Here is a 13,816-nt window from a genome sequence, read left to right as displayed (position 1 = left end):
CAGGGAACTCTACTCAATACTCTGTAATGGCCTATATGGGAAAAGAATCTAAAAAAAGAGTGGATATATGTATATGTATATCTGATTCACTTTGGTGTACACCTGAAACTAACATAACACTAGACTGCAATAAAATTTTTTAAAAATTTAATCATTGTTTATAATTGTAATGCCTTAATCAAAAAAGATAATTTCTTTAAATGTAACGTTTCTGTAGCCCTCTACAATATCTACTGTGTTCACAAAACAACAAAGGCAATTCACACTTAATAAATACCTGATTTTTACAAAAAGATAACATTTCTTAATTGCTTTAGAAATCACTCAAATTATTTTAGGCTTTTAAATGCTTCCTTAATTTTAAAATAATGAATAGCTTTCGATTAACGAACGCTATTAACCAATGATATGTTGCAGAGAAGAAGACTATTTCAAAATGAAGACCCACAGGGGAGGCTTTGCTTAAATAAACAAGGGAAGAGGGTAGAAGGCTAGATTTTGCTTTAGACAGGTGATTTTACGCTTTATCAAAAGAATAGGAAATTGGCCATTCAGAAGAAACAGAAGCAATAATTGGATCAGGGCATCAAAGACTTTATAGCTTTAGCAGAGTAAAATATAAAAGAACAGTTATCTCTAGGGCTCTTGATTGTTTAAAAATACCTGAGAATAGCATACTGGCTACATTAATTGGTTAAGTAAACACTGCTCTATGTTTTCCTGTTTTATTATGTTTCTGATGTGAACCCATATATTTCTACTTTGTGAATAAAGAATTTTATGTACATATACAGGTGTAGCAGTTTCCTAGGAATTGACTACTCATTTCTCATAATTCTTTAGATGATTAAAAAAAAAGAAAGGAAAAAAACATAGCTCAGAGAGACCTGTTCCAACTCCCATGACAATATTATAATTTTAAAATCAATTAATGAATATTTGTTAACATTTAAAACTACAATTAGGATAACCTTCTCAAGTTCTTGAAAGTATACATCACTGGCTTAACATGACCTGGTCTGACCACGCATGATGGCTGTGGTACTAGTTTCTGGGCTGAGGCACTAGTTTCTGGGCTGAGGTGGCGTCTGGCCACTCTGGGCATCTGTGTCCTCACCTGCAAAGTGGGGCCATGGGGCTCCTACTTCATAAGGTTAAACACACCCACATGTATGACATGCTTGGGTGGCACCTGGAATACAGTATGTGCCTTGTGTGTTGGCTATTATTTATTTCTATATTTTAGCATTATTTAATGTACTAGTTATTATTAGAAAACATAGTATGCTTTCACGCTATGTTCCATAATAATACTAATTCAATTCAGGTGTATACTAATAAATTCATTTCTAGCTACAAGTAGAAATCTTAAAACACAAAAACAATTTTAATAAGTCATTTGAACAATTTTTATAGTTAGTAATACTGACAGTTCTGCTAAAAAGAAAATCTCCTAAAATACATTTATGATGTTAATGTGAAAGCAAATTTCTATAATCTATAATACTAATACTATTTTAGTTCAGGCGCTTCTTCATTTAGAGCTATTTTTACCAACTAATATTTACTGAGTTTTGTGCTATTCAGACCATAATCATTTTACATGAATTATCTCATTCAACCTTTAATGGTCTTGTGAGGAAGATACTATTATTCCCATTTTACCAATGAAGAAACAGAATTACTTAATATTTAGATCAAGTAACCTTTGTCAGTGTTTCAGCTAAAACTAGTATCTATGTGTACCTTCAAATGCCTCTTAAACAGTGCTACACTGGCACAAACGGGGGGGAGATGAAAGTCCTGCCACGCATTAAAAGGCAAATAATAAATTAATAACTTGTAACGAAAAGTTTTAACTAATCCTTAAAAAATAACTCAAGTACAAAAGACCTACTCATATCTACTAATAATTATAAACTTAGTGATATAAGTATCTGTTCAGGCAGTTGGGTAATGCCATGATTTATAGAATTTTTACAGTAAAATTTTACAGTTATGCTTTCTTTAGTGTTTTTATTTTCTTATGTTGCTATTAGCACTACTGCTAATTAAATCTCACTTTGGAAAATGCAGTGTAAATACACAGGCCCCAGGGAGTACTTACATTCAGCTTTGCCTTTCATACATTTCCTATCCTGTCAGCAGCACCGGTACAAACTCCATAGCTACTCACAATGCTATACACATAGCTACACATAATGGTTCTAGTCAGGGTAAGTTTTTCTCACATGAGAACTATGTGGTGTATTTGATTTTGTAGGAATATCTTGTGGTTTTGTGAATCAAGTATGTATTTCTGTGTACTGTAAATACCCTACTGTTGTTACTTTGTACCCTTAGAAACAAAATCACAAAACTCCACCTACAAAAGAACTTTTCTTTCACTGATTCTAATAACAGACGACACATGAAATAACTATTCCCAATTCTCTTTCTCATATTGACAGCAGTATTTAAGGCAGAATCTTGAAAAGGTTAAAATAAGACTCAAATGAAGTGGGCTGTATTCAGTGACTAAATCTGTCTAGTGTTCGTATCAAACGTTTCAAGAGCAGGATAGAAGACATGGCGAGAGGAATGAAGATGAAAAATGGATTTAAAAGGCCAGGGCTGAGCTTCTCTGGTGGTGCAGTGGTTGAGAGTCTGCCTGCCGATGCAGGGAACACGGGTTCGTGCCCCGGTCCGGGAAGATCCCACATGCCACGGAGCAGCTGGGCCCGTGAGCCATGGCTGAGCCACTGAGCCTGGGCGTCCGAAGCCTGTGCTCCGCAACGGGAGAGACCACGGCAGCGAGAGGCCCGCGTACCGCAAAAAAAAAAAAAAAAAAAGGCCAGGGCTTAAGTTTACAAGTTCAAGCTACTTCAGCCTTCACCAAATATATGGGTTTGATTTTCAGCTTACCGTACAGTATTTGACCTGCTTTTGGATACCAAACATAATATTGAAAAGATTACTCATTGATTCAATCGGTTGACAGCGAACACCTACTAGGAAGAACTACCGTAAATGCTGAGGGTATGTGGGGGGGTGGGAAAGGGTTGTCATGACAGATCTTCCCACTTAAGGAAAAAAGGTTGAGATACATAAAAATGACTGACATGAGATAAGCTATAAATGACTATGATAAAAGAGGTTCATATATAACGTTACAACAGTTCAGAGATGACACTATCTATCTTGGGATGTGGTATGCAAAGAAAAGAAGTGGGGTCAATCAAGGATGACCCTGAGGTGTTTCAAACCCAGTAATCTAGAGGACAGAGTAACATTTAGAAAAGGTCAAAAAAAGAGGGAGCAAAAGAAGAAACTGTCGATTTTAGACACACTTAGTTTGAAATATAAGCACAGATATGTAGCAGGCAAACGAGGAGTGGAATTCATTCCTGCGGTCAGTCCTGAGACATGAGATTTGGGCTATGAAGGCATGTGCTGGTCCTCTGCCAGCAGAGGAGCACCGCGTTAGCCAGGGCGTCAGGGAAAGCTCCGGAGAGCAGGTGGTGCTGGAGTGTCATTTTAGAAGACGAAGAGAATCAGTGCTACAAAGATGGGCAAACGCACGGGGAGGAATGGTGGCAGACGCAGCATGGTGAAGGCGAGGAAGCACAGACACGTGAGACGTGACTACAGCAAAGGATGCCCGTGTGCAAAGAGGAGGATACGGAGCACATGAGAGAACCAGGAGCCAGATTATACAGGATTTGATGCCCTAAGCCACGGACTCTACGCTTCATCCTGAAAACTAAGGGGCTCTGGAGGGGTTTTGAACAGGACCGGTACGGTCTGATTTAATTTTTAGAAAATCATTTCATCCAATGAGGAAGTGAGACAGAGGAAAAGGGGGGCGTACAGGAGGCAGGATAACCAGTTTGGAGGCCACAGCGCTCATCTAAGTGAAAGTGATGAAGGCTGGACTAAGGCAGTCACAAAGGAAGGAAAGGGAGGCTCCACCAGCTGCCAAGCAGGCTGGACGTCTCAGGGCCTGGTATCTCAGCAGATGGGGGGAAAGAGAGAAAGAGGTGTCAAGAACAACTTCTGAGTTTCTGCCTGGGTAGATGCAGAGAAGCCAACCTGAGGGGAAACAGGAGGTGTTTGAACACACTGCACGGGAGGCACCCATGAGACATCTAAGTAAATATACTCTGTAGGCAGCTGCACACACAGGTCTAGGTATGCTAATGCTTGTAGGCCAACAGAAGGAAGTAGGAAAGTCCTTGCTTGACGGCCTTGACTTTCACAGATAGAACAGGAAATAGAGCCATTTGTGGAAGTGCAGGCAGCAGCAGTAGTTTAAGTCTGAGGAAAAGAGGTGAGAAACTTTGAAGGGAATGAGTAGAAAGCTACTAAGAGATAACCAAACAGGGAAGCCACAGATCCACAGCAGTAGTGATGTGCACGTCTGCGTGTCCTTTGTGGCGGAGCTCAACAGGCCAGGTGAAGAAGCGGTAGTACAGGTTTGCTAGTTGGCTATGATAGAAAGCAAAGGGTGACAGCCTATGAATGATGCAAGTGATAATTCACAGGGCCTGAGACGGGTCAGGAAGGGGATGAAACCCTGAGGCACAGGGTCACCTTAAGAAGATAAAGTAGGGATCTTAACTGAATCTAGAAAGCAGGCAAGAATGAGGAAGTGAGAGAGAAAGGACACGCTATTACAGTGACAGAGTGGAATATTGGTTGAAATTTCTGGGTGGAGTGTAGCCATGGGTAAGGGTTCACAGTGGAGTGGAACAGAAGGTTACCAGAGTTGAGAAAGGCTCTGTAATGCTTGGTGAATCATCTAAAGGGTCGGCTGATCAAATTACCAAAAATGATGCCAGGATTAAGTATATTAAGGTTCAAGAAAAATATCTTTTCCGGGCTTCCCTGGTGGCGCAGTGGTTAAGAATCCGCCTGCCACTGCAGGGTACATGGGTTTGAGCCCTGGTCTGGGAAGATCCCACATGCCGCAGAGCAACTAAGCCCGTGAGCTGCAACTACTGAGCCTGCGCTCTAGAGCCCGCGAGCCACAACGACTGAGCCCACGTGCCCCAACTACTGAAGCCCGTGCGCCTAGAGCCTGTGCTCCACAACAAGAGAAGCCACTGCAATGAGAAGCCCATGCACTGCAACAAAGAGTAGCCCCTGCTCGCACAACTAGAGAAAGCCTGCAAGTGGCAACGAAGATCCAATGCAGCCAAAAGTAAAATAAATAAAATAAATTAAAAAAAAAAGAAAATCGTACAATTAAAAAAGGAAATGTATCTTTTCCTAAGCATAACTGTGTAATAAATATTTGTCAATGAACTCTTTTCAAAGTTCTCACTGAAGATGCAAGGAGGGCCCAGGAGAGCACTATACTGAAGACGACGAGAAGGCTGAGGCTCAAAGGAAGCAGTTTCACGTGGCGGTGGAGGAGTCACGACTGGGAGGGATGGAAAGCAAGAGGACAGGCTCCCGCTCTAGGTGGGCCTCAGTAACCGAGAAATCAAGAAATCCAGCTGCTTCTATGGCAGGCCTGTGTTGTCTGGACTGCTGCCTTTTTTTTTTTTTTTGGTAAATAAAGTTGTTTTGAAATGCAGCCACACTCAGTAGCTCATGTGTTGTCTACAGCTGTTTTTGGGCTCCAGTGGTATGTTGAGTGATTTACAACTGAGATCCTATGGCCCACAAGCCAAAATGTTTACTATCCAGCCCTTTAGCAAAAAAGTGTGCCACCCTCTGTTCCACAGCCGGGGGAGTGGGCAGGCGGGGGCGGGCTGGGGAATAGCCGGCTTTCAGTTATGGCTCCATTTTCAGCAGGAAGTGGCGATCACATTCTTTGAGGAACGTACAGATGAGGGCAGTCTCTTCTCCTCAAGCGGAGACCTCAAAGGACACAGTGGAAGGAATGTGCCGGGAATCTGTGAGTGCGAGGATGAGTCCAGGAGAGAGGAAAGGTCACAGGCGAGGTCACTTACAGAGCGTGAGAATGAATGGCCAAGGACCAGCTGGGGACTTCCGGGAGTAAAAGCTTAGAATACACATGCAAGATGGGGAATATATTTAATAACTGGTTAATGAGAGATGAGTAACAAGATCCATCCAGTGGTGAGAATCTGAAGAAGGAATAACTATTAATGGTTTCGTTTCTGACATTTTCCAGAAATGCTTATAATAGGAAAGTAAAAAAAAAATGTGGCAGTTTAAAACAAAGGCTGAGGACTGGGGTTGGGGGCAGCTAGAAGGACAGGAGGGCTAGGACACGCAGAGGCCTAGTTCAAAAACTTAACTTATAGCTGGTTTGAATTATATAGGCCAAAAATTTTAGGATAACTTCAAAGTAGCTGTGCAGCTCACAAAAAATAAATACAATCATGTAAAAAAAAATTAAACCATGCTATCAATTGCTTAGTTTTAACTGTGAGTCTATTTCACTATTAAGAAATAACAACTGACTGATAGTTTTTTAATCACCAGAAAGACATGTTGATAATTGATTTGTTAAAGGTTTATTTTTAAAAAGGTTTTCAAGTGAGTGTTTTCAAAACTGTTTATATATACTTACCGGCTTTATTACTAAGCTTGTATAAGAAAGTCTGGCGAGGGTCTGAATGATCTCGACATGTCAGTTGCAAAAGAGAACCTGATTTTTTCCATTTCTGCATAAACCACAGACCTAGAGAGTTATACATGGTATGTGATATGTGAGAGTTATAAACCGGAAATACATAGTACCATATGCCCATGTTATTCATTTTAATATATATATTTCACTTCAAAATATCTCCCAAATTAGCATTTTGTTGGCGAATAAAACATATATTTGCAAAATATTTCCATTTTCTGATAACAAATATAAACATACAGACACACAGAGGTTAATGATGGGTTTATAGTGGTGACAGAGGGCTTGTTATTTATTTCTACCTCATTAGGTAATGAAATAGGTAATGGTCTATGAAGAACACATTTGGGAAAATTACACCTTTAGATATACTTGTTCAAATTATAATGAAGCAGAGGGGGAGTAAACTTTAAACACAGTAGTAGATCCACATGCCTGAGCACGGAGCCTTTACAGACAATCACAGGTCAGTCACGGGAGACTAACTGGATAAGGACCAACTCTAAGGATGAGCAACTGGATAACGTTTTCTAGTAACAGCTGAATATAATTTAAGTGTCATATTTAATTGCATTTCTTTATATTACCAGTTACCCGTATTTAAGTGCATCTTTGCCTTAAGTGAAACCTCAATCACTCTGGAGCTGGTTTTCAAGATTGTAGACTATTCATTTCTACTTTTGTTGATTGTATTATTGAGGTGAACAGGGGAGGAAAAGAGGGAGAAAACCCTTTAACTGATTAAAGCTGCCAATTGAAAGTCTATCTGGAGAAAAGTTTAGTGAAGAAAGAAATTCAAAAGAAAGAAATTCAAAGTACTGCATCCGACTCATACTGGGCTCTATTTTGTACTATTTATGGATTTCATTTTTCTCATGCCCTCTTTTTGAAACTGTAAAAATCTACAACTAGCTAGATTTTGAATACCACCATTTGAAATGGGATACAAAGGAAAATGGTATGGTTTACTTGTCAATGAAAGAAGTAGAAGAGAAAATGGAAATAAGAGTTTCAAGGCTCAATGAAAAAAAGTCAGAAAGAAATCTAATTCTTACAATGGGAATCAACTGACTAAACTATAAAAGCCATTTTAAAATTCTAAGGGAAAAACAAAGCCAAGTAAAGGGCAAATCAAGTATCAGATCCTTCTTAATGAGCATATTTATTCTATTCAAAATTGATGTCTTAATTTTTACTTTAATTTCTTTTAAAAGTTTAGAATTTATTTTCTCATAATATCCCTTTATCACTATCAAACCAAAATCAGAGTTAATGTTCTACATAAAATATTTTATAACTTTAAAATGTATTAAGCATAGATATTTGTTATCTGCTCAACTAATGGAACAACAAAATAGCCTGTTTATAAGACTAACATTTACTGAAAATATTTAAACAGTTTAATGATAAAACGGGAAAACATGTTCTTGTGATGTGACAAATATCTCAATATGACATCATTTTCTGAAATGAGTTTTGTCAGCTTATTTCATGTGCATGACAAACTAGAAGAACAGATACATCTTTTGTTTCATGAAATTCCAAGTACATGACAAACTTGCTCTAAAGTAAACACCAGAAAACATTAAATTTGTATTTAAATATTCTCCCCACGCCATAATTTTTGTACTGGACAATAAAACTTCTTACCTGTATTAACAAGAGTACTGCTGTTGTAGAGCGTACCAAGGTGAGGTCCAGAGAGTGATAGGAAGGTATGAAGTTTGTCAAGGTAATATTTAAACCGTGGCCTTGTAAGCACTGAACGGATTATTAAGTTGCCCAACGAATGCCCAATAAAGCTATAAGAGAAACAAAATGACATTTCTCCCATAGTATTAGTTTAAAGAAAATAATAAAAGCTGCTATCACTAGACATAGATGTGAAATACTAAGCATTTAAAATGTTCTGTTTTAAAACTATGCTTTGACACTCTGAAATGACATAACTTATATTTTGAAGCAAAAAAATGTGAGAATGTAGCAGAAAATGCCTATTATTATAGAGTTTATATACTTACTCTACAGAAATAGGATACTACTTATCAGAAAATTCCTATTATTATAGAGTTTATATACTTACTCTACAGAAATAGGATACTACTTATCAGAAAATTCCTATTATTATAGAGTTTATATACTTACTCTACAGAAATAGGATACTACTTATCAGAAAATTCCTATTATTATAGAGTTTATATACTTACTCTACAGAAATAGGATACTACTTATCAGAAGATTTTTACTCCTAGTTCGTAATTGCTTAGAAAGAAATACATTTTAAAAGTGCTAATATATTGACTAGATGATAAATTTGCATCTTTAGGTACACACACCAATTATTTACCTGTTAAGTCATGATTTAAAACAAAATAATGAAATTATACATATAAGCATGATTTAGGAGACATTATATCCCCATTTCTCTTATTCTCTGGTCCACACTCCAAGGAGGGGAGTTCTCTGACCAAGTACTTTCAAGCCACAGGAAAAAAAATGTGCATTTTCTGACTGTAAGTCTAAAATTATACCAAAAGAATAACTAATACTTATAAAGCATTTCACCTTTATTAAGGAATAGTTTAAATCAAAAGAGCCTTTTTGCCTACCATTATTTTACAATAGACAGTATATGAATCCCTCGGGACAATTAACAGTGAAAGAAGAAAGCCTGAAAGCTGTCTTAAAAGTAGTTTACAGATATAACTAGTTTACAGACATAACTAGCTTACAGATATAACTAGTGACAAGCTGCAAACTTCCTGAAGCTGTACACTAAAGTCTGATAACGAACAGTCCTCAATCAACCAAATCAAGCTTTTGGATAATGGTTGATTATAACTGACCATCTAATCTAGAAGAGGGCATACTTTGGTGGATGAATAAAAGAACTGAAACAATAGACTTATTTTCTCATCATAAAATAACAAATTAATAAAAGGAATACAAGATGACTATAGAAAATTTAGTAAACAGATGAAAAATCCATAAATGAAGAGAATGACTAGAACAAGAAAACAGTCTCTCTCCACCCTCCACGTACTTGCATCTCCCACCATATTTTAACAGAAATCTATTTTTAAAGAGTGACTTCAAATAAAAACCTGCTCTCTCTGTTCTTTGTCCCTACTCTGTACTTCGAAGAGGAAGCAAACTCTACAAAAGCCTAGAGTATAAAGAGCCAGCTTCCTCCTCTAACCCAGCTGGGATGTGAAACTCATCAGTTTACTCTACTCTTTTTGAGGCAGGAAGATTAGTTTTGACTTTTTCTTTAATTCTTACCGGACTAGAAGAAACAAATGCTTTTCTCTCCCCCATGTCTATTCACAACATCTGTGATTAAATAATAAGACATATTGATTTGATCATCATCTCCTGCTTGTGGAAAGCTGACTCTCCAAGTATAGTCATGACATGTTGAAAGTATTTTACAGTTTCATTTTTTTATATATATCCATTTCCCTATAACCTTTCTTTTTGGTAACAGCTTTACTGAGATATCATTCACATACCATACAATTCAGCCGTTTAAGGTGTACAATTCAACGCTTTCTAGTGTATTTATGGAGTAGTGCAGCCATCACTACAAGAAATTTTAGAATATTTCACCACCTTAAAAAGAAACCCTACATTCTTTTAAAATAATTTTATTTATTTATTTATTTATGGCCGCGTTGGGTCTTCGTTGCTGCACGCAGGCTTTCTCTAGTTGTGGTGAGCAGGGGCTACTCTTTGTTGTGGTGCGCGGGCTTCTCATTGCGGTGGCTTCTCTTGTTGCAGAGCATGGGCTCTAGGAATGCAGGCTTCAGTAGTTGCGGCTCGTGGGCTCTAGAGAGCAGGCTCAGTAGTTGTGGTGCACAGGCTTAGTTGCTCCGCAGCATGTGGGATCTTCCAGGACCAGGGCTCGAACCCGTGTCCATTGCATCGGCAGGCAGATGCTTAACTACTGCACGACCAGGGAAGTCCAACCTTATATTCTTTAGCTATCACTGCCCCACCCCACACCATCTCCCCTCTCCCCCAGACCTAAGCAGTCACTGATCTACCTCTATCTCTGTAATTTTGCCAATTCTGGACAATTCATATAAACAGAATTATATAATATGTGGTCTTTCCCTAAAATCTTTTTATTTTTATTCTCTTTAAATTAGAGTTGCGGTATCCTATATTTCAGAATAGGACAACAAAATTACCAGAAATTCTGTGTGATTTTTCTATAATTCATAAAGATATAAAAACAATTTATGTAATATTATAGAAGTTACCTTATTTTTGAGACTGTTAGACTATATATCTGAATATACTGTATTATCTCGTCCAGAAGGCGATCAGTCATGCTATCAAAATCAGCGAAAGTATCATTCTAAACAAAAGCGAAATAGATACGTTATATACTGAATATGTGTAATTACATAAAACACTGAATATAAACATTATTTTTAATTTAGGCATTGAAAATATGGTTAAAGACCAGTGGTTTTTAAAGAAGTTAGTGAATGTACTATTCATTATATTAAAATGAACAAGTAGTGAATTTCTAGGGGAAAAAAAGGCTCACTGTTCTTAATACTTCATTAGATAATCGTTTAGTCCACTATCAACACTGAACATAAGGTTATTAAGGTTATTTATAATGGTTTAATTAAAATATTTGCACAGAATGTGAAATCCTAGGAATTTTGCACATGTAAATAGCTCATAAATCAAACTGTAAATCACTTCTACTTCCTTAGGCTACGCATTAATTGTTACACTTCATAGAAATCAGAAAAATTATTTCTACCACTACAGGCATTTTGTAGTCAGCAAATATTTAGGTAGAAACTGATAGAAAAATGTGTGCTTCCACTGAAAACACAGCTATCTGTACCTGATTTCTCTCAGACATAAGGAAATCAATTCTTTCCCCAGGCAGTCCAAGTTCAATGTAAGTTTTTACTAACCGGAGATCTGCACTGTTACCTAGAAAATGAAGAAAATGAAAGTTATACCTAAGGGACGAGATAAAGCAAAAGGTACAATGCGCACCCTCATACTCTGTTACACTTCTTGGGGACAAGCGTAGGCCTGTGCCAGCTGTGAAGTGACAAGGCCCTGGGAACCAGAATCCTCAGTGTCTATTTCACAGCAGATTTCCATCAGCTGGCAATGGCCTCCAACAGCCTGTCTCTTCAGAGGTCTGGTTGCATTGATGCTCTCGCCACCGCCCCCACCCCCCCCCAAGCAGTGTGTCTGTCTCCCTCCCTATAACATGGGATAGTGTGTTTCTTGATGATTTCAAAGAGGAATTTACCAGAGATTCTACTGGGCCAAGAAGTCTTTCTTGGAGGATAATTCTTTGAAAATTTTATTAGTTGGGGGAAAGAGGTTAGTGTTAGAGATATTTTATTTCTTAAGAGTCACGGTTTTGTTTTTCTTAAAGAAAAATATCCAACTTCATAAGAATTTACTAGCTCCGACCTGTGTTTAGCATTTTTATAATCCATAAAATCTTTTGTCAATTTGTTGCTACAGAATCACCTTACAACACAGTAATACTCCGCTAGTCCAGAGATATTTGGTGTCTTCTAACATAGTTCCTAACCAAGAAAAATAGGCTGTTGAGTAACCAAAACAGCTGTCACAAAACCACAGTAGCAAAACAAGGTATTAGGAATTTAAGTTATACCCTGATTAATCAGTGAATCTTTAATTCTTAGGTATTGATTTTTCTTGTCCATAAGGTTTAAAGCAGCAAGCTAAAAGGGAAGCAGAAAGATGATCAAAGGGAGACAAAATGATTGCCACGAGGTGACAGCTGACAAAAAGAATAAAAACAGAGAAGACAGAAAAGTCCGAAGTTAAAATAAATAAAATGTTGGCATGTGGATGTCAATTCCATGGAAAATTTACTTTACAAAGAAATCTAATATTATACTCAGCAAAATTAAGCACATCTCTGTTTTAGAGAGTATTTAAGATTTAATTAATATCAGCAATTTAGAAATCTTTTTTCAGGTCAAAGATTAAATAAAACTAAATGAGATCTACTAGGAAAAGAAAAGATTGAGTTGCTACGGGTTACACACACAGACGTTACATACCGTCCAGGCCGTGCACACAGACAACGAGATGGACTCCGTCTTCGGAATGGCCCTCCTCCTCCTCTTCCACACAAAAATAGGGTACTGAGGATGCCAGAAGAGGAACATCGCTGTACATGAACCCAGGGAGCTTAAGGTGCTTCAATTCTTCTTTTGCCTGAACGAAGCTGAAGCAAAATAGTGTAAAAAACACTCGTTACTAAGTATTATACTCAGTTTTTAGAACCCAAAAGATAATATGCTGCATTTAGAGAACTGCAGAAGAGGAAACCCAGAAATATTTGATTTTAAAATAATGAAAATATGTGGGTTCACCTAAATGATTTAGAAATCAGAGAGTACTTTTTTTTTTTTTTTACTATTTTTTAGTACATATTGTGACCAAATACAATGAGTATTTAAAGCCTGACATCACTTAAAAATATTCTTTTAAGCTTGAAATCCACTAAGAAAACACTGGGAATGGAGTTATGCTTTCTACTGAATTTTATACTGTATGCATAGAAAAGACGGGAGAAGTACTGCACAGAGGACAGTCTGATGCTGATCCTGTGATCAAATTTTACCCTTTTTGCTCCTTTTCAATCTTATATAAAAGGAAAAGAAGGAGATATTCTACACAGTGTAGCAGTGAGAATGGCAGGTATAGTATTTAGTAGATGAGGTTATTTGTATTTTTCTCTAAAAATACCAATAAGAAGGAACAGAACTAAGAGGGGGATGTGATTAAATAAAATTGGTGGCATACACTCATTTACTGATAGAATAAGTGACATATCTAATCAACTTGGGGACTGAGAACATCAAAAATTATTAACTATCGTAACATTAGATCATTTGGACTGATAAAACTCCAAGAAGCTGATGAACACTAAACTGAGTGGGACACCCTGGGTGAAGAATACAGACCACTGCTTTAACTAATGACTCAGAAGAGTCTGAGGTACCCAGGAGGTGGTGCAACCTTCAGCTTCCCAGCACATTACAAGTCTTCAATGGGCTGTTCTCGCCTTGCTAGGCTCACTAGGTGTAGGCACCATGGGTCTTACTTGTGTGTATACATCAGAATGATCTGGGAGCTTAAAAAACCTACAGTAGATATGCCCAGACATTTTATTCCAGGGATTATAATTCCATCTGGAATAAG

At 37.6% G+C, this 13,816-nt stretch overlaps 1 protein-coding gene across 8 annotated transcripts in view; it reads right to left on the bottom strand.

Annotated features, from left to right (window-relative positions):
* Positions 1-13,816, bottom strand: part of FAM135A (family with sequence similarity 135 member A) — a 116,757-nt gene that overhangs the window by 12,589 nt on the left and 90,352 nt on the right. For all 8 annotated transcript variants that reach the window (XM_082634158.1, XM_082634162.1, XM_082634157.1 and 5 more), the window contains 5 exons: positions 12,670-12,836; positions 11,457-11,548; positions 10,852-10,949; positions 8,237-8,388; positions 6,527-6,637 (listed from right to left, as the gene is read on the bottom strand). In XM_082634158.1, coding sequence (XP_082490284.1) covers positions 6,527-6,637; positions 8,237-8,388; positions 10,852-10,949; positions 11,457-11,548; positions 12,670-12,836 — 620 coding nt within the window. The remainder of the gene's footprint in view (positions 1-6,526; positions 6,638-8,236; positions 8,389-10,851; positions 10,950-11,456; positions 11,549-12,669; positions 12,837-13,816) is intronic.

This window comes from Mesoplodon mirus (assembly GCF_964341445.2).
Source record: "Mesoplodon mirus genome assembly, chromosome: 10".
Lineage (NCBI taxonomy): Eukaryota > Metazoa > Chordata > Mammalia > Artiodactyla > Ziphiidae > Mesoplodon > Mesoplodon mirus.
This window is presented reverse-complemented; position numbering and strand designations above follow the sequence as displayed.